Source organism: Ambystoma mexicanum, chromosome 5p (assembly GCF_040938575.1).
Source record: "Ambystoma mexicanum isolate Mex_15411 chromosome 5p, UKY_AmexF1_1, whole genome shotgun sequence".
In the NCBI taxonomy this organism is placed as follows: domain Eukaryota; kingdom Metazoa; phylum Chordata; class Amphibia; order Caudata; family Ambystomatidae; genus Ambystoma; species Ambystoma mexicanum.
Window position 1 is genome coordinate 141,795,562 of NC_090930.1, and position 21,036 is coordinate 141,816,597.

The 21,036-nt window shown below is 45.9% G+C and overlaps 1 protein-coding gene across 1 annotated transcript in view; it reads left to right on the top strand.

Moving 5' to 3' along the window:
• Positions 1-21,036, top strand: part of MTMR8 (myotubularin related protein 8) — a 710,603-nt gene that overhangs the window by 160,168 nt on the left and 529,399 nt on the right. Inside the window, exon 4 of the mRNA XM_069612538.1 lies at positions 12,899-13,056. Coding sequence (XP_069468639.1) covers positions 12,899-13,056 — 158 coding nt within the window. The remainder of the gene's footprint in view (positions 1-12,898; positions 13,057-21,036) is intronic.

A 21,036-nucleotide genomic window follows, 5' to 3' on the forward strand; every position in this document is an offset into this window, starting at 1 on the left:
CCCTTGTTTCCTCCGTGGCGGGGTTGTACTTGATTAGGCTTGTAGAGCCCTGTTCTTTCCTCCTTGGTGGTGCATGTACTTATTACTAGGGCTAACCGCTCCAATTTCCTCTGTGTTGGTGCTATTTTCCTTCTCTGCCATTTGCTGGGCCAGGCGGGTATGTCCTGTGTTGGGCTCTGCCCAGTCCTGCCCACTTGGGTGGAGTCTGTAATGAATCGTCCCACTCCCAGATGCATTAGACATAAAGGCAGGGTCTTCAGGTATGTCCTGAGCTGCGCCGCTCTCCCTATGTGGCTCTGGGGAGGGATCTGCCCAGAGCACGCCGCTGGTGCCATCGGGGTTAGCATTTCTTCCTTCATTGCCCGCCGCCTTGTCTGGACCCGGGGCAGGTGGACTCCCCCCCCCCCCCCCCCCACCCCCCCTCCCTCCCTCCCTGCCTCCCTCCCCCCCCCCCTCCCAGGGAGCACTAATCTTACTTTTCTTTTGCCTTTTATTTTTCCTTCCTTCTCAGTATCTCTTGGTCAGTTTTTCTCTTCTTCCAACTGTCACTTCGAATTGCCTTTTCTTTTTGTTCCTTCCCAGAATCTGATGGCAGGGGATTCCTGTCTATTGCTCTGTCCCAGAGTTCTGCGTGTCCCCCATGATTGGGGGCGGGGAGGAGGGAGAACATTGGACAGTCAGTTAAGTAAAGAAAATACACATTTAATAAATTATTTTTAAACCCCCTGTGTCTGCATCCTAGTTCTTTCCCTTCGTTCTTGCTTTACTATTCCCCCTACATGCGCCTGCCTAGAAACCCCCCCCCCCCCCCACCTTTCCCTCTTGCTAACCGAGCCTGGGATTCCATACTCCCCACCCGGGGGGAGGGGCATCCTGGGGGTTGCACATAGCAAGATGGGGTAGTATCTTGTATTTTGTTGTGATGAATCAGTGATGATTCCTCCAAGAAACTTGCTCTGGGACCCTCCTCATGTGGCCAGGGAAAGGCAGACGCTTCCTGACCTTGTGGGTGGTACTTTCCCCATAGTCCCACACTTCTGATGGCTGTTTGCCATATTGCAGAGGTTAAAAAAAGCTAACTATTGAAAGGGACTACAAGGCCCGTAATCCTAGAAGTACTGGGACAAGGAAGAGGGCTGAAGAGGCAGGCAGTTGCAGGAGTCGGGCAGTTGAGCCTAAAAATCCACACCTGAAGGTAACTGGGAGGCATAAAAGGCCCCCTCAGGTGCATGCAATTAGGAGTGGAGGGAACTGGAATTGTGACTGGAAGGTGAGCTGTAGTAGCAGAAGGATGTAGGCATGAGGCTGGCAAACCAAGCAGAAGTGTGAGAACAAGAGGGCCGCCGGAAAGGGGTGACCGATTTCACCTGCTTGTTGGGAGAGAGTCCTGTTCCCCCAAACTCTGAAGTGCTGAGGCTGCGCAACGGAAGACGTGCACGAGGGTAATCTTTTTACATGTTAGCCTGATAGCTGTGATTGCGGAGCAGAAGTGCAAGAGACCGAGGCAAGAAGTAATTATCCAGCTGTGGGGCTTGAGAGTGAAAGGAGCTCCCAAACAGTGTGTCCTGACCGGAGACACCTTTTCAGAATAAGGGTGTAGTACCGCAGTGAGCTAGAAGCAGTAGAAGTTGTGGCAGAAATTTGGGGGAAAGCAGAGCAAGTGTCTAAGAAGCCGGTGATTGAAGCACAGCGTTCGAACACATTGCGCGAGCCTTGCCGGTAACTGTATCCAGCTCCCTGTGAATTTACATAAGACTTTAAGCGAGTAGAAGTTGTTTGTTGTTTCTAAAATCAATTGAACAATGGGAATGTTGCAATCTTGTATATAACGGTAAACTCTTTACTCGCGTCAGAAGCTAAAGTGACTGAAATCCATTGTTCAGCTATTTTAAGACTGTTATTGCTTGATTGAGCTGTTTGGTGTCCCGAAATTTAACAGAGGGAACGCTGCTTGCACCGTTATCGAATACCTAATGTTAACAATACAAGAGTTACAATATTTAACCTGTGAAACCTACATCGCGAATGGTCGCGTGTGCCCAATTGCGATTCCCAGAAGAGACCTGAACTCTATCCTATGCTTTCACAAAGGAATGCAATTAAATACCAATCTTTAAACACTGAAAACTAGATCAAGAAGTGGTTGTGTGTCCCAAATTCTGAATTTCAAAGAAAAACTGAAGTCTTTTCTTTATTATAACACGGCATACCGTTCATTTTATGAAGTTTAAAGTGTATGACAATTGAAGACAAGCATTGCCCAAGCCAAGAGTCTACCCATATTCACACTTAAACCAACATTTCCCAAAGTTGAGAAGCAATCTAACTACTGTGAAGTTGAGTAAAGTGTATTGGCCTAAGATACAAGTGTGCAAGTATTACCTGACGCTAAGAGTGGCAACAAGGCTTCTGGGTAATTCATTGGACTAATCACTGGCAGAAAGGTGCAGAAGAAGTTGGGGAACAGGGACTGGCTGCTTGTAAAGACTATTTTGAAGTTCACACAACCTGTAGTGCCAGAGACTGTGGAAGCCGGAGAGAAGGGAGTCACCATGTCGAACCCAGGTTTTTATTGTTGTGGCAGATGGACAAGAGAAGCAAAGAGAATGCCCTTTTGAAGAGTTATTCAGAGGAAAAGTGCCTTGCCTACTTGAAGTTGTTGAAGTACTTTGAAGTATATCTTGTCGAATCCCTGAAGCTGTGGTAGTAGTCCAAAATACTGGATCTGTGGTGGTATATCCGATTGTCGGTGGATGCATTGTTGTAGTAGTTCAAACCAAGAGGAGTACCGAGACAAAGGTGACAGTTCTCCTAGCAATTTAAGTAGAAGTGGTTGAAAGTTGAAGCAGCAGTACTACTAAGGCATCCTGACAAATATACCATTGTGAAGTTCAAAACTGTAACCAAGAGAATACAAACTGTTAACCAAGAACTGTATAACACTGGTGTTGGTGGATATTGCATCTTGTTTTTTTTTTTTTTTTTAATGTGGCAAGTCTTCTTGAGGAGGAAACGCAGCATTTTTTCTGGGATTACCATTTGTGCTATTTGGAGGAAGTCGGAAAGTGGATATTTCACCAAGAAGAAGAAACTTGCTAGAGGAACTTTTTGGTAAAACTTTGCCATTGACTATAAATGATCAAGAACTGATGGTTGAACACTAACGGATCTGAATTTGAATCCTGGGGAAGGTAAATCACCCAGGATATTGGGTTACTCAGACTGTAAATGTTGTTCATGTGATGTTACATTGCCATATATTTTCTTTGTATCATTGTTTAGTATGAGGGCCAGTTATCTTATGTTAGTGTTTCCCCTTAGCTTTGGTTAGACAGGGAAGTACTCTGCAGAGTAGGGGTAGTGAGGCATTTATGAACATCATTTCTTTAATAAAATGGCAAATGTTGGTAACTCAACAATCAGTTGTCCGCCTCGCATTACTGACCCCTCACAGCTACCAAAGGCTAATGCACCATTGCCAGCTAGGCCGAGAGGCCCAATCAACAAGAAGGAAAGCAGCTACAATTGCTCTCCTATGGAATACCCCTATGACTGATATCTGCAAAGCAGCCAAATGGACATCAGTACATACAATTCCCAAGCATTACTGTCTAAATTCTCACACACGAGAGGGACCAAAGTCCTCTGGTGTCCCAGCTGTCCTGTTCTATTGTTTATCAATATCAGTGAAGGTCCCTTGATGGAGAAGGAAAAGTTACATATATGTAATCCAAGTTCTCAATCATATTTTCTTTCTCTATTAAGTCTAAGCAGCCCCCCCTTCTCCCAGGAGGTTCCATGTAATAATGTCGCCACAAAGATCTGACCATGCAAAAATATTGCCGAAAAATTGCCGTTTTTTGTGGCGACATTATTGCATGGAACATGCGGGGCACCCCCAAACTTTTTTTTTTTTTAGCCTCTGTCCCCATATATATGGTCACCCATATAATATTGCGTCGACCTTTTCCCGGCTATATTATTTACGGCAACCATATATATGGGGATAATATTATCTGATACCTCCCAGGAGACATGGGAGTGAGGGGGTTTAAGTCGATAGTACTATGGGTATCCTTCTGTTTATGCAGTTTTATGCAGGATGCAAACAAACTGCAACTAGAGTGATTGGTGTGGAGTTGGGAACTCTTTGGCCTACAGGAACTGTTTAATTCTGACATATATGATGAAACTAACCCTCACTCCCCATGCACTTTTAGTTGGGGAGAATAAAGTCACAACTGCCCAGATTGGTTTTTAATTTCATAAGTCATCCCTAGTTATGAAATGCTTTGTTTGCTATTTTTCCACAGTGACTCTTCTCTCTATAAAATGTGTTCTGACTTCTCGCCCGGGACAGGGATATTCAGTGATTGAGAATTTTGTTAAAGTACCCATGATGGAGAACTTGGATAATATGTACGGAATTTTATCTTGTGCCAAGTTGTTAAATATACCTATACTCCACTCTCCCCACCTCTCCTATATGCTCTACAGTACTTGACATCAACATTTGTAATATTGGGCAACATGCAATGCACATTTGGCCCCCGATACCATTTGTCTTGGTGAGTGATCGCTTCGGAAATTATTTTTCTTTCCCAATCTTTGATAGGCCTAGAGACACTAACGGCACCTCCCCACTCTCTACATGGTGTGACGCTAGACAGAAAATGCACTGCCCATGCGCAAGGTTTTGGCTGAGCGCAGTGACATACGATGTGCCTGGTTGTGAGAAGGCTGATGTTGGCTTCTAAAGGCTTCATAGTTTGACATTTGTTATGAAGTAGTTTGGATGCTTGCCTCTGAAAAGAGCGCAGCCATAAGTACTGGGTTTCACTCTCGCCTCCTCAAATGCCTTTTATAATTGACCTTTTTTATTTCCTTGTGCTGCTTTGTTTACCCGGTTTTCGCCCTTTGACAAGTAGTAGAAAAGTATAGATTGACAATATGGCAGGGTTCAAAAATTAAAACAATCTCCTGAGTGTCGGGCATCACAAAGTAGGCAGGAGCTACCGCTTGGGAACCAGGGGCGAGTACCAGTGCACATCTAACTTCCACATGAGATGCACACTTCAACTTTTTGTCCAGTTTGTATGAATCATTATGTTTAGATGTGCCATAATTCTTCTTTGTAAGCATTCTCAAATACTCAAAAGTTGATGTCACACATGCATGCTTGTAAGGCACCATTTGGCCAGTGGAGCCAAAAGTAGCTTCTGGTGGCTGTTGGTTTTAAGCTAACAAGGCTCTCCTAGGCTAGAAGCATGAGCTAAATGGCTCCCAGCTCCCCTACATGTATAGGGTCATGTTAATGTATGCTTGGGGCAATAATTGGCCTCATAAATTGGTGGATGAGGGGATTTGGCATAGCGTACAGGTTTTGATAAACCATACAGGGAATCAAACCCCTTGACAACCAATCTTCTCTACACTCTACAGGTTGCTGGAGGGTAAGTGTATCCCACTGATATGGAGTAGTTCACTTCCTACATAGTGCCAGATACTGTGTCCGGCCTCTTGCAAGGTGTTCACACCTTTACACATGGGTGGTTTCTGTCTACCAGGGATGAAAAATGTCAGACGCTTAGTAAGTTTGGAAGCGTTGATGGCTCTACTCAATTTAGTAATCTATTAATCTCCAGACATTTGTGTCTTGTATCGCTCACCAATTAAAATACCTCAGTTGGAAGTCTACTGTACAGTTATATGTTGGCCATTCCAACTTGTAGGCCATTTGTACTCTACCCTTTTCTTAAACTGCACAATGCCTAAATTCATTGGCTCAGAGAACCGAGCCAAGCTGAGGGAGCTTTCTTGCTCTGAGTATGGCATTACAGAAATCAAACAATTGGTTCTATCTCTCGGCATTTCACCTCACACTGCCTTCTGTTCACACCAGTGGGAGAGGAACCCACAGAAGAGGACGAGGTAGGCAGAGTAAGTAGTGTGGGGGTGTTGTACTGTAGGAGCTGGGGAGTTTATGTATGGTTCTGAACTTCTCTTAAATTACTTATTTGGTATACTTTTAGGTACCTGTGTGATATCACTGAATCCTCTGATTAAGGAAGATGATGAGTAGACTTTGGACCTTAGCAAATCTATGGTGTTCTCTTGTCACTGTATTGAGGTTATGAAGTCCTCTACTCCTCTGGGTTGGAAACGTAGAACTGCCGCACAAGTCAGACCTTACACTTGCCCTTCGCCCTGGGGCCTGTTGGTGTGGTGGTTTGTTCTACATTATGTAAAGATTTCCTACAATGCATGCTTTGCCTCTCACACTCTTTTGGATTGAAGGCTCAACCTAGCTTCAAAGGGAAAACCTGCCAAAAAATTATACCATGACGTAGTAAAAAAGCAGCATTCATTTGTGTTTTGTGCTTGTATGCATTGTTTATGTATGGTACACTAATAATGCTTTGTGGGAGGGGAAGTAGGGTTCTGCTGCACTGATGCCAGGAGGGCTGAAACCAGAGGGAGTAAAAAAACAGCATTCCTTACATTTCATGCTGATATGCTTATTTCTATTTTCAGTACAGTAATGCTGTTTTTGTTCCAAGCTGTTGCCTTGTGATCTACGATGTGAATAAGAAGTGGGTCTTGCATGTAAAGCAGTGCATTGAGACAGGCGAGGACTTGGAATATTATGCTCTTAACAAAATATCAGTAATTCTTGAATAGCTCCAACGGATGATATTTTGGCCTGTCTAGTAAACCACATTTCGAAGAGATGCCAGTCTAGTAAACAAGTCTCTCTTGGCCGGGGATCAGCCACAGCTGACCACTCCTTCTAACCATTACTACATAGACCAATAGAATTGCCCCTAACCACAGCAACCTAGTTAGGGCTTAATATCTGTGCCTCAAATCTAAAAGGACTTTGTGTTGTTCTAACTCTACTGGTCTGTTTGAATGTATCAGAAAGAAAAACAGTATTTTCAGATAATACTTCACAGCATTGAAACTATGAGATTGTGACCTTTATGAAGGAATATTGTGTACACAACAATTACAAGAAGCCATTGCATATTGTTTGTACAGACCTGAGAAGAATTGCACCTCTTTTTTGCATTGTTCACATTTACCTTTGCCTATACACACAGTTGTTTTTGACCTAGCTATGTTAAGTTAATAGCACGGTGCTCCTCTGTGTTGTCTTGTTTTATCTGAACACCTAACCTTTTTTAAGAAAAAAAGCACAAGACTAGCCACTAAAATAATAAAGAGGCTACCATATAACCAGTCATAGCCAATGGTTGTTTCTTCACCTCATGATTAGGATTTATTTCCGATGCATGGGGACCTTGTGAAGGTAGAAATCGCAAACTGCTTAAAAGTGATTGCAGTACGAAATTAGAGAGGACAGGAACATCCAATGTACACATCTCGTTCCCTCAGCCCACTAGAGCCTGTCCAATTTTAGGGCTGTCCCTCCAGTTACATGTAGTCTAGTAAACCACAGCTGAATATCCGGTCCATGCCTGCGTGGGCTTTTCCAAGATTGGCCCAAGTCCTATAGTACTCTTTTGAAGTGATATTGGACACAACCTTCTTAAAGGAGCACACTGTGGGGCACTGACGCTACATGTGCAAAGTGGTTTTTGGGTGTCCCATTCCCCAAGACACCTAACCAACTAAGACTACAGGACAGCAATCCAAAACATTACTTGGCTGAAGCATTCATAGTCGGTGCCTTCATTGGATCTGGACTCTGCTTGAGTGTACGTCCCTAAATCGGATCAAAATCTTGTGGGCGCACACCTCAAGGGTTCTTTCAAGTGGGTTTATAAACCCATGAATAAGGCTTACCTAATCAGTGGCTTTAACAAGTACTTCCACAAGACATTTGCTTCAATTCCATTTCACATAATGGGTCCTGTCATTGCTCGTTTAATGTAATGGCCAGGAATGAATATGAAATGTATTTTTAATACGTGATCTATGAATTTCATTATTTTGTTGTGCTGCACTGTTGAGGAAATAATGCAAGCATGTGATCTGTATCCGCAAACTGCCATGTCTTCTCATGGTGCAGGGGGCATACCAGGCCGTTTGGCCATGCAGTTTCTTCGATCGTTATGGGGGAGGTGAAGTGGGGCAGGAGTTCAGTTAACTCTAAAACAATATAGACCGGAAAACAGTCTAAAGTAAAAGATGCACGTTGTTTCTCCTGGGGCATCAGAGAGGGGGCAGTGTGCAGGCGACGGGCTCTTTTGCGGCTACTGTTAAGTCCTTGCTCAAATATATTGGTATAGAAAAAAAAACATGCAGCATGTTATTGTCATGGGCCCTATCAAATGGGGATTCTTAAGAACCAAACACCAGTTCATCACCCCTATATGGGTCTCCTGCTGCAGGGCCCAAATTGTTAAGAAGGGACAGGAAAAGCCAATATTGTTGAGAAGGGACAGGACATGTAGCCAATACTGTATTGTAAAAAAGGGAGAAACATGAACAAGCAGTATGGCCAATAACTGAAGAGGAGATGTGGTTATGTATACTTTAATTTCTCCAGAAATGATCAAATAAACCTTCTGGGGGAGGAGGGCATGGGACAGGTGAGAGGTTGCTCTGCAAATAAGTCTGTGTGGAAAAAATAAATGGAGAGACTGTATTAGTTCAAAGGCGCACATTGTTACTTAGCAGGCACAAATGGTGCTTTCAGACTGCAACATCCATGAAAATCAGCCTGAATGCAGAATGAACTTTAAAGGCAGCGCAAAGTACCCTTGATGGATGGTCTGACGTGAAACCGTGGGGGAGGGTCGCTTAACAAGTTATTTTATCTTTAAGTGAGAGGTTCACTGAGAAGGGCATTGTACGAGGTAGGGGGATGGGTTGGGTAACCTTTTTCCCCATGGCCAAATTTAAATGTATGCAGCGCCACTGGGAAGAAAGTATGTATCTTTACACTGTACCTCTTAGAATAGTCTTTGGAAAGGTTACTAATGCAACACACCATAGGCCTCAGCTAGTTCTCCTCGACTACCATGCCCTGCCCAACACGTGGATTTGTGGAAGTACACATTAACAGGAATGGGGAGCACTGGGTTTAAATCTGTCTGAAAAACGTCTGCAAAAACTGTTGACAACTTTATTCAAGACCCAAAAATGTGTCCCCGCTAGCATGGGGAATTGAACTGAATTCCTGACTACAGTTGATTGAGGGTTTCTTAGACGTACGTCCAAACACAGTCCTTAAAGTACGATGGCAATGAGGAGCATGTGAGCACATGTGTAGTTAAGCGTTTTTAACATGGTTTAAATGTATGTATGCTGAATGCAATAACTGGAGTCCTATGCCCTCTGCGGGCACTGGACTGGCTGATCTCCTTCCTCAGTGACCATCTGTCCCAGGTTATTCTGGGCACTTTCTCCTCCCCTACTCTCTCTGCCTGTGGTGCCCCGCAGGGCTCTAACCTCTCTCCCTGGCTCTTTATCACTTACCTTGCTCCACTGGCATACCTCATTTCTACCTTCTCCCTTAAACTTCCAGTGTTACGCAGATGACAAACAACTCTTCTTCAAACTTCCCTCTGAGCCTCCGCTTACTACTTCCATCATTCCGGACTGCGTAGCTTGCCATCCAGTCCAGGTGCACTGCTCCCTCTTTCTTCCCTTCACTCTGGCCATCTTCAATGAGCTCTCCTCCATCTCCTTCTTCCGAAGCCAGAAACCTTGGAGTCATCTTAGACTCCTCACTTTCCTTCCTCCCTCACATTCAGGACCTTGCCACGAAGTCCCACCTTGAACTGTTCCTTCTCAAAGGAATTCTCCCCTTTTTCACTTTCCGTCTGAAGCCCAGTGTCTCCAGAGCTCTGGTTCTCTCTAGGCTAGACTACTGCAATAGCCTTTTCCTGAATCTACCCTCTTCCTCTCGGCGACCCCCTCCAGCTAATCCAGAATAGAGTAGCATGACTTATCCTTGGCCTCAAGCCCTTGGACCATACACTCCAGCCCTAAAAACTCTCCACTGGACCCCGGTTGCTGCAAGGATCAAATTCAAATCCCTCTGCATCATCCATAAGGCTGTCTGGGGTCAGGGACCACGCCATCTACAACTTGCTCTTACTAAATACTCTCCCTCTAGATCTTTACGTTCCTCCGTTAACAACTCTGTGTGTGTCAAGCACTTCGCTAAACAGAGGGCTGGTGGCCGATCTCTTTCCACAGCTGGCTGCCTCTTATGGAACAGCCTTCCTCTTCGTCTCTTCGTCTTGAGCCGGATCTCCTAAAATTCCAGAAGCTCCTCAAGACTTTCCTTTTCACCGCATCCTTCCCTTCCTCCCTCCTCTGCTAAATCCCACCGTTGCTGATATTGGAGACCTTATGTGTCTTTCTGGGCCCTGGCCTCCCACACCCAATCACCTTCAGCCTCACCCGCTCCCAGCACCTGCCTCTTCACCCACTGACCTATACCACTGTAGGCTTGCACTTACCTCTCCCTCCACTGGGCATTTACTTCTGTTGCTCACTCGCAAGCACAGGCACTGCTAGCACTTAACCCACACTACCTCTTCCCCTCGCCTCCCCTCTCCACCTACACGTCCTGAATGCTCACAAGGCCTGCTAGGCCCGTCTTTATCCTTCAGTGTTTCAATTGTTTTTCAATCCTATGTTCAGTGCTCCAGATAAGATTTTGAGGTGGGAGTATTTTACTCTCTATTTGTAAACTTTGAGAGTAAATGTGATTTTAATAGAGTAAAAATTACTTTTCTCCTTCGCAAGAGTAAAATGTATGCGACATCCAGCCGACGTGTGAAGAAAACTATGGAAATTACTATGCGGCAGCTTTCTGCATTGTGACAGAATACACCTTTCATTATTTCTGGCCATTTGATCTCTCCTGTATATATTTAAATGTTGAAATCACAAAAACCTAGCCAATTATATAGTAAAGCGTACATGAATTTGTATTGTGTGTTTTGAGATTCGATAGCAGAATTGTCTTTTGATGTTTAATGAAAGTTCTTATTTCCTGGAGCTATTACTACCTAATGGTATGCCAATGTTATGATACAACAGTGCACAGAGTCAAGGACTCCATGCTAAATTCTATATCTAATCTAGTGGTCAAAAGGTTATTTATATAGCTCTTTTGGCAAAGCGCTGTACATGGAACATCACAATTACCGCCAAACCTAAGTTGGTACTCCTTTATCGACCTCGAAAGGATGAACTGCTGAGTTGGATTTACCGGGATTCGAACCCGCAGATCACGCAGAGATTGCAGCAACGAGTGCTCAACCGGCTGAGCTATCTTATTGGCTAACATCCTTCAGAGGTTGGTTAACTGAGTATCAACTGAGGTATAATGATCACAGTACCTAGATGTATGATGAACCATTTATGAAGCGCTACATAAAGTTAAATACCTATCTGGATTATCACAGGGACAGGTTTTTCTGAGTTTCTATTTCAATTACCAATGTAACTTTCATTTGTTTGTTTTTGAACAAACAGCACTTGCACTTTCTTGAGAGTCAGGTTTTGGATGTTTTATTTGTAGTCTTGAAGATTTGATGGGCTAGAACACCTGTGATCAGTGTAATGACAATTACTCACCCTTGAGCAAAGACTCTGCTGCCACTGACCATTTATAGTAATGTACCCCATTGACTGCAAGGTTGAATGGATGTAAACTAGACTGTGCATAGTCATCATTTTACACACTGTTTTTATAATTAGACTGTAAAATGATCTGCTTCTGCATGATTATGCACACAGCACTGGAACTCTGTAAAATACAATTGTGCAAACCTGGTTTGCTTTCACTGGAAAAAAAGCATAATTCTCAATTGCAACTTAGTTTTCCATCAAATTAATTATACAATCCTAAAATTCTAGGAAAACGTGCACAGTGCTTCTGAAGCTGAATGAAAAGAAACCATTCCTTTTATCGGTGTGCAGTTTATTTTTTTGAACGGCTTCAGAGAAATCCATTCTGTTTCAGAGGTGGCTTGCAATTACATCCATGTAGATAAAAATCACAAGAAGCCTTCTGGTTTCTGTCAAGTAACCTGACCTTTGCACTGCCCTCTGCTCTAAACCTGTGTGTAAATGTACCCAGGAAAATAATAAAGCTGGCGTATTTACAAGATTTTCATGCAAAAAAAAGGCCTGGTACTCCCTTTATCTGGAGTCCTGCCTATGTTGCCTCCCTGTTAACCTTTAGGTGCTTTGAAACACAATTTACTTGCTGTAAAAGTGTCTTACAAGTGCACAATACAAATTAATATCTCATTAGATTGCAGGAGTTGAGTGCACCAAAAGTACATTGCATTTATATAACAACAAAATACAGTAAACTGACATATTCTATGTAGAGTGACAATATTGGTGGAACAGATGAAAACCTGGTACCCAGTTGATCGAAGAGGTTCACCTAGTAGATTGAGGGGGTTCACTTGGGCCTGGCTCACAGTTGATTGTGTGTACACCAGGCAGACGCTCATCCTAGTGTCCACTAACATTGTAGAGTGGGATCCTGTACTCCTGCAGCGTTGAAGGATCTCCATGTCACTCCTCGTTACAGTGCGTCCATTTATGTTTGCTTTCATGTCATGCATGTTTTGACCCCCCTGTTCAATAAGGAGCCACTTAGTGGCAAAATTGTAAACATGCTGGAAGGCTGTGTCCATTGTGTACTTAAGATAAATTTAGGCCTAAACAGTGGTGAAAAGATGTTGGTCAGATGGACGATAAGAGTGATATGTACAAATGCTTCTCGCCATTTTTAAAAAAGGTTGATATAAAAGAAATGGGTATATAATGACCCCTCGTGGTCCAAGAACAAAAGCCCAATTTGGATGCATTGTCTCTGCCACCACCCTTGGGTAAAATGCTGCCATTGTTCATAAGCAATGAATCCACATATGCTTTGTCTTTCTACTTCCAGAAAAACAAGAGGACCTCTATGCTTTCTCCTACAACCCCAAGTCTCATCCACAAGACCGTGAAATGGGATGGGGGCTGATTGATGTTAAGGAAGACTTCTCTCGCATGGGCATTCCTACTGAGCACTGGGAGATAACGGATGTTAATAAAGATTATGAGGTAAACATGCCACAGAGCAGGCTGCTATTTTCATTGCAATGTGTATGACTAGCCCACAACACCGCTTGGCAACACCAGTTACAGAAACTCGAAATCAAGGACATTGAATGTTTGTGTTTTTATTTATTTTAAAATTTTATTTTTATAAACAAGATTTCGTTAGGTTTTTCATCCTAACAGGCTCAGTAGTCAACAGGTATTGAACATACAAAGCTCATATCTCTCTAAACAATAAGGCCCCCTCCCTTTCCTGTCCCCCCTTTGGCCCCTACCACTCAGGAGAGTACCTAGTAAGAGTTATTTTGCTTTTCAGCCAATTCGCTTTTCAACCATTTCAGAAGGTGGAAAATAAAACCTAGCACATGAGGTGTCCCCTTCAGGGTAGGTCAACCAGGTTGAGCGCCCGTATCTCACCGGGCATGAGAGGGCATTATAGTCACTTTGCATGCAAGTTTGGAAGGGTCTCCAGGTAGCCATAAACGCCACCAAGGAATCCTTTATATTAGCCGACAGTTTCTCCATGGCTAGTATATTCCAGACTTTTTCAAGCCACACATTCACCGTCTGTAGTTCAGCCTTCCTCCAAAAGTGGAGGACTAACAGTTCGACTGCTAACGGGAGACAATTCGGCAGGCTACGATCCACAGAAGTCACACTCTGCTGCAGTAAATTATTGAGACCCAAAACACACAGCAGTGGGTCGTCTGGGATGTCAACTCGTATATTCTCTTTAAGCCTGGATATCACCTCCAGCCAAATGTTTCGAATCAACGGACACCCCACAATACATGCAGTAGCTACCTTCAAGACTGCATCCTCTCCAACATAACCTATCGTTGATCGGATTGATACGAAGTAAATGGGCCGGGGTTACACACCACTGTCAGTATTTTATATCTAGTCCCTCGCAAGCGCGGCACAGTGACACCCCACCCCCTCTGTAGATCCTTTCCCAGTCCTCTGAGGGAATACTAGAACCCAGATCCCGCTCCCACCTGTCGCACTATGAACGGCGCCCCCCTCATTGGGTGACTTGATTGACTTGTAAAGTCTAGAAATAAGCCCTCTGGCATCCGCAGCTTCCTGAAACACCCGCTTCAGCTGGTTCAAGTCTCTTGTTGCTAGTGCCCCATTAACGGGTTGGAAAACCCAGTGCCTAGCCTGCATATATCGAAATATGTCGGTTTCTTTCAGGCCACCCACTCTCCCTTGCTGTCTTCGACTGTTCGGATTTTCCCCTTAGCAAATAAGTCCCCCCATCCTACTCCGTCCCCTGTCTGCCCACCTCCGAAACCCTCTATCACTCTTACCAGGGGAAAAGTCCTCATTGTGAAGAAATGGGGTGTACGGGGAGGGGAAGGAGATTGTTCCGCTCTTTCAACACTGTCCCAGGCCTCGAGAGAAGCCCTTGTAACAGGGTTCAGATAAAGACTCTGCGCTCGAGCCCGCCGAGGCACCAAAAGCTGCATCCACAGATGTTGCCACGCTATGGCCTGTTCCATATCAACCCAGAGCTTTTCTGAATCTCTTTGCACCCAATCAATCAGCGGGCAGATTTGTGAGGCTCTAGTAGTCCCAGAGTTTGGGGAACTAGAGTCCCCTTTGGTCCCTAGTCCCATACAGTGTATTGTAATAGTGCCACCCCACTCTTTTACTGCCAGCCAATGAGTGGTACTGGTGTGGGAAGGATCTGTGCTTGAGTCGACCTTGGTCCTTTCTTTATAGGTGGGCTTCCTGAACCGCCACTATGTGCAGCTGGAGTCTATTCTGCTCCCTGAATAGCTGTGCATGCTTACCTGAGGTGTTCAGACCGTGGGCGTTGACAGTTCCTATGTTAATCACCATAGTGCCCCGTTAAGTGACCCACAACTCGCAGTTTACTGTTGGTGATTGCCATGCCTCCATGCCCCCCCCCCCCTCCCGCCCCGTGCTATTGTGAGGCCCACCTCAAGAAATAATGTCCCTTTTGAATCTATGGAATATGTTCCCAGTATCTTCTGCCACCCTTAGCTCGCAACCACTCCTGGTACCTCCCGCTGCCAGTCAATGAAATACCTGCCCTCTAAGATAGTCTCCTCCACCCCACCATGCCCATGTCACCCGGCCTCCCAATATAATACAAAACATGGCCAAATGGAACTTCAGGGCCTGGCCCACCCAACCATTAAAACACTGAAGATGGCAAAGAAAAAATTGTGAAAAAGCCCAACTCAGAATGATGATCCCCAGGACAGCCAAAACCGTCCCCGCTCCAAGGTGGTGTAGTGCGTCGAGTGTCAGCAGGCGACAATAAACTGCCGGATCCCATCGGCTCCCAGTAGATGAAAAACAAGTCGGGACGCTGATCGTTCATCTGTCGGCTCTTTTTCCCCAGCGGCACTGTGAGCCAGGAGCCCCCACCGCAGGCCCAGTACACGGCTGCAGTGTGTTGCATCACCAAGTGTGATTTCCAGCAGCCGGGCTCCTTCCTCCACTGTAAAAACTGTGTGCACTGCATCCTTCATCTGGAAATGAAGGCTGAATGCATAGGTCCACCTATAGTGGGTATCCTGGTGCCTACGCTGCTCTGTGATGGGTTTAAGGAGCCTTCTTTTGTAGGGTGAGGTTGGGAGACGAGTATTTGGACTGTTGAATCCCAGAATTGGACGTGATTTGTCTTCTTTGCCTCCCCTAGGATTGCTTCCTTGACTTTGTAGTCGTGGAACTTCACCACGATATCCCTGGGATGGGGATGGGGGTTGGTTCTTGTCGTCTCTTTGGGCCCACTCTGTGCACCCTATCTATCTTCATATCTTCGAGAGAGCTACTCGCCATGACCTGCGACATGAGCTCCAGGATGCATTTCTCAATGTCATGCCCCTCAGCCCCCTTTCACAGGAATTTCACTCCAAGGTTATCTTGCCTCGTCCTGTTCTCCAGGTCATCGCAAGACTCTTGTTACTGTCCTGTAAGGCTGTCAACCGCTGTCAACCTTTCTTGGACCGGTCTCAGGCCTGTTGCTAACATTTTGAGGTAGCGTTCATTGTGGTCCACCCTGTCTTCAATACTCCTACTTCCATCCTGATCTCAGTGATGATATCCAGCATCTCCTTTCGAAGCTCCGCTATTTCTGAATGCAGCAAATTCTTTATATCCCTTCGGAGCAGATCCAGGGACTGAGTAAGGAACTCCGGCGTGAGGAGCAGCACACTGGGCACAGATCTCATCTCCATTGGTGCTTCCGTAGCCATACTTTCTTCCGGAGAGCCCTGCTTAGCTAGCGCAGCCATGTATTCCTGAATACCTGGTTGTTTGTTTTTTTTTTTTTTTTTTTAACCCTTTGACATTCTGTCTCGCCTAGTGGGTTGCGCCCAACTCCAAAATGGGGAGTAACTTCTTATCCACCCCTCTTCCTGTTGTAGACCCTTCTCTTCTTGCGCTCCTACCTTTGGGGGGTGAGGGGTGTTCACCAGAGAATTCGGTGGCAGTGTTGGGGGGGGGGAGCTTGTCCAGCGTACGCTCCAACACTCGGCAGACGCCACCTCCGGTCCCGACTTCCCGTCACTCAGATGGTGACGCGGCCCGTGGCTCCCTCCTTGGCTGTTCTTCAGAGCTGCCGCGCTCTGCAACGGCCGCCATATTGGCACGGTGGGTCTTTTTCCTTCGCCTCCGGTCTGCCTCAGCCTTCCATCCCAGTGTTTGCCAGGCCGTGCAGTCCTTTGCAGCACCGTAAGAACACCATGGTGGTGATGGGTGGAGTACAAATGCTTAGGAACATGACCTATATCTTATTTTAGAGACACTCGCCGCAACCAACTGTGCTTAAAGTGACTTCGATCCATTACAAACCTAGAACGATAACATCTTCAATAGAAATCTAACTCGGCAGATAGTTCAGCTGCCATCACCAAGCCCTGCATCTCATATCCCAGCGTTCATTTCAAGCTCCATCCTTCCACACCTCAGGGTGGGCCAGTCTCATATCCAACCAATTACCTGCATCCTGCGGAATTGGAAAAAGAATGCAACGTCCAACACTCTCAAGTTTGCTGGGAAAGCATCATATATTTGAGGTTCGCCTCTCATAGGTGACGAAGAACCACATTGAAGGACTGCCTTTGCTTCTGAACTTGCGTGAAATTGGGAAAGATTGAGATCTTTGCGTTGCCTACTTCGTATCGACCCACCTGCGTGCTTCTTGTAAGATTGCATCCAGGTCCTGAAAAACCATGGCCCCCAGATAACCTCCTGTGGGTCTACCCGGCACTCTATGCGCTCTCTGTCATGAAGAGTCTAGAGGCCTCTGATCCTCAATGTTTCCTGCAGAAACCTTTCCATGTGCAATTCTGCACTCGGGCCTTTCTCCCCTTCTGGAACTCAAACCAGTCGAATTTTACACCTGCGAGAACTGCTCTTTGCATTCTCTGCTCTTGATTCCAATGTGCTTGTCGCTCCCATGAATCCTTTCACCTGGTTCTGTAGTACTGACAGCTTGTCTTCCATTGTGCTTACTCTGTGCTCGACCTCCATCACCCTCACAGACTTTGCGCAAATCTGCTCTCACCAAAGAGACATCTATCCCCACTTCCTTTATCTTGCCTTCCAGTGATTCATGTATCGCCGTCAATAGGCTCTGCATGGTGACACTTCATGCGTCCACAGTGGTGGTCCCCCATCCCCCACTGATGCTCCCACTGCCTGTTGGCTTCATCCCCACATAATGTTCAATTTTCTGCCGCCCCCTTCACCAAGGCAATGCCACGTCTTTGGATAGTGCAAATAAAATGCTAAGGACCAGTGCACCACAATTGTGCTGGCAATAGTAGTCTATGGCCACAAATGTACTACAGCACCCTGAATGTAGACCTACTGGGGAACGCTTGTCCAGCCTGAACTGAGCCCAGACGGAGACTATGTAGAAGATCACTGCAGAAGATCACATCCTAGGATAATGTAAATGTTGAAGATCTATTAAGGACCAATGCTTTGTAGCTCCACCAGCAATAATCCTATATGGCCACAACTATGCTGCGGCACTTTGTATTAAGACACACTGGGGAGCACTCTATTCACCTGCACTGAGCCCAGGTGGGGACTATGCCCATAATCCTGCTTCAGGCTTTAGTGGAAAAATAATTCAAGTTCAGCTACTATTCCTCCAAAGGCTGCTGCCCTATGGCAATCCGCACTCCTTCAGGACCTGTGTCACTCTTTAAGTGGTTAAATGGGGCCAGCTATGTCTCACAAGATGTAAAGTCACAGGAGGGCCTCGGCGTAGACCCCCACTCGCTCACCAGCCCTCCTAGGTCCACGTATCTCTCATATGCACTGTCGGTGGCTCAATTCCTCCTCGTCCCCCCACCACCGCACCTGCAGATCTTCTGCTCACCGGTGTGTCGTGATATTGCACAGGGGGGCCGAGCCACTCTCATACCGCAGTGCCTCACTGCCCGGTTTCTGGTGAGATCACCACTCCACACCTGCAAGCCGCTTCCTCCTCTGCCCGGCGGGGAATATTAATGTGGGTTGTCGAGGGCGCTTCGCCACCACGTCTGAGACGCTGGATTACCCCAGAGAAGGGTATGCTCCTGTTCGCCCTCGCGGCCGCTATCAGGCTGTCAACTCTGCAAGATGGCGCCATACGGTCCTCTGCAGGACGAGTTTGCTGAGTCTCCGCCGCTGCGTACTGGATCCACCACACTTCCCACAGCACTCCTTTGGGACCAGGGATATGTTGCCCCTGTAATCCACCTTCTGAGTTGGTGGAAACAGATTACTCTTAGGATTTAGAACGGGTGGCCCAGGACCTACAGAGCAGTGCATCTACATTGTATGGCTTCTGGCCACACCCCCCCCTCCCCCAGCAGATAGGAGTGATTTAATCTTTAGTGGGCATAACTTGAGCTGCTGTTGTCTTGGTTGGTATATGTAAGAGGGAGAGTGAAGAGTGGGAGATGCTGCTGCCTATCTAGGTCAATTTATAGGGTGGTATGGCGAAGGTGAAGGGGTTCCTCCAAGCGTCGTTTTGGTTACATTCCATAATTGTCTCCTATTATGTATCAGTGCAAACTGTTAGTGAATGAACACTGTGTTCTCATATTGTTCTTACGTGTTCTTCTTTCTAAGTGGCTGAAGTTCATAGCATCATTTGGAGATAGATGGGATATCTGGTTTATATTGATGTCAGTGGTTTCCTGTCGGAATTGAGGGACGGTCTCCTAGGCTTGTGGTGTTGTATGGCTGTTGGGGAGAGGTTTATCAGTTTGATATGCGGGAAGCCTTTTTCGCCCGCTTTCATTTTTATGGGCTCTGAACTTTGGAACTCTGTTCTGTGTTATACCTTTTCTATGGAGTCTGCTTTCCTTCATATCTCTTTTGGCATCTGTGTTTAACTTTTGTAGCACACAGCACCCTATGTGCAGTGTTGCTCGGGACCCCTTGGGTCCTTCATTGAGATTATTTTATGTTCTCAAGAATAGAGGGATCCTTTGTGTCCCTACTAAAACTTTATCCTATGAGAGATTAACACACAGCACCCTATGTGGAGTTCCAAGGGGATGCCTAGTTATCCCCCTTCTCTCTGTTCCTTTCAAGACACTGGGACAACCCTATAGTTATGGCTGGTGGCAGTGGACGTGTTCTGCCAACTATTGTGCTATCTTCTACCACAGACTGTATTCTCAGTCTGTTATGCACAATAGGATCAACTATGTGCTAACATAGTGTCTCCTTTCTTTTTTTTTGCCATTTTTATCGTGGTTGTTCTTTGTTTGCCCTTCTACCATCCTGGCAGGGGGGGGTCTGAATGTGTGTTTTGCCTTTGGCGGGAACCCTTGGGTGTCCCGCCTAGGCGACAGTGTGTCTGTGAAGACAGGAAGCAGAGGAGGAGTTATACACTCCACTGTCCTTTGTCTGCTAGAGTGCCTGAATTGAACCAATTCCCAATGGGGGGGCTGGCTGCCCTGATTGGAAAGCCACCCACCCCTTTCTGAAAAATGCTCAGTTTGCAGAAAGTATGTGGGAAAACTGAATAAAAGGTGAGGTTCCCGAGGCAGAAGGTAAGTCGACCACTGGAACAGAAGATCTGAAGCTGAAGAAGACCAGAGACGCCCGCAGACCCTTCCAGTAACCATGAAGTGACCACTGTTGTCCTGACCCCATTTTCTTATCGACCGATGAGCTCCAAAGAGACCGACTCCTTCCCTTTGGCTGGTGGGACCAACTAGCCTCAAGACGAATTACAAATCGAGCCATCTCGTGAAGTGCTGTGCCTTTGCAGACCGCGAATACCAGGAGACCTCCGACCCATTTGCAGTGCAATGTCTTGGCGTGACAAATCTGCCCAGACCTTTGGCGAGCTCCAGTTGGACCTCCAGAGGCACGGTCACACTCATCGAAGTCCCCTCATCAGAGTGCAGGACTTCAGAATTGAACATCGACCGGGTTGTAACTGTCCTTTGTTGGAGCTGAAAAAAAGGCACCAAAACCGCAGACTGAAACAAGAGAATGAAGAAATCCTTGCTGAGGGTCCTCTCACACCTGCTGCTGTGGCATTCCCTTCAGAGTCCGTCCTTTCGTAACCAGACAAAGGAATCTGGAGACCGGGCCCGTTGCTGCTGCACAGGCGAGAATCCCATTGAATGCATTTCTTCTAACCTAAGGTACTGTTGGGCTAAAGGTAGAACTTACCTTAAGGCGAAGAGTCGCTTAAGTGTGACTAGAGTGCTTGAGGTGGTGTTTGGATGTCCGCCTGTACCTCTGGTCCAGGCTTGTCAGCTTGTCCCCTTTAGAGTGTCCTTCACAGGGTCCCCTTAACTTGTGTTCTATTGCTGAGCATCTTTATTATAGTAACTGAAGTATCCTGAGGAACATTGCTTATTCTGCTACTTCAAAAAGACTTTGATTCCACTGCTACACTGACTTTCGTATAGTTAGGGATTGGACTTAAGCTCCGTAAACTGTCGCTATAATCTTTACGATTTGCGAGTGTGTGTATAACCA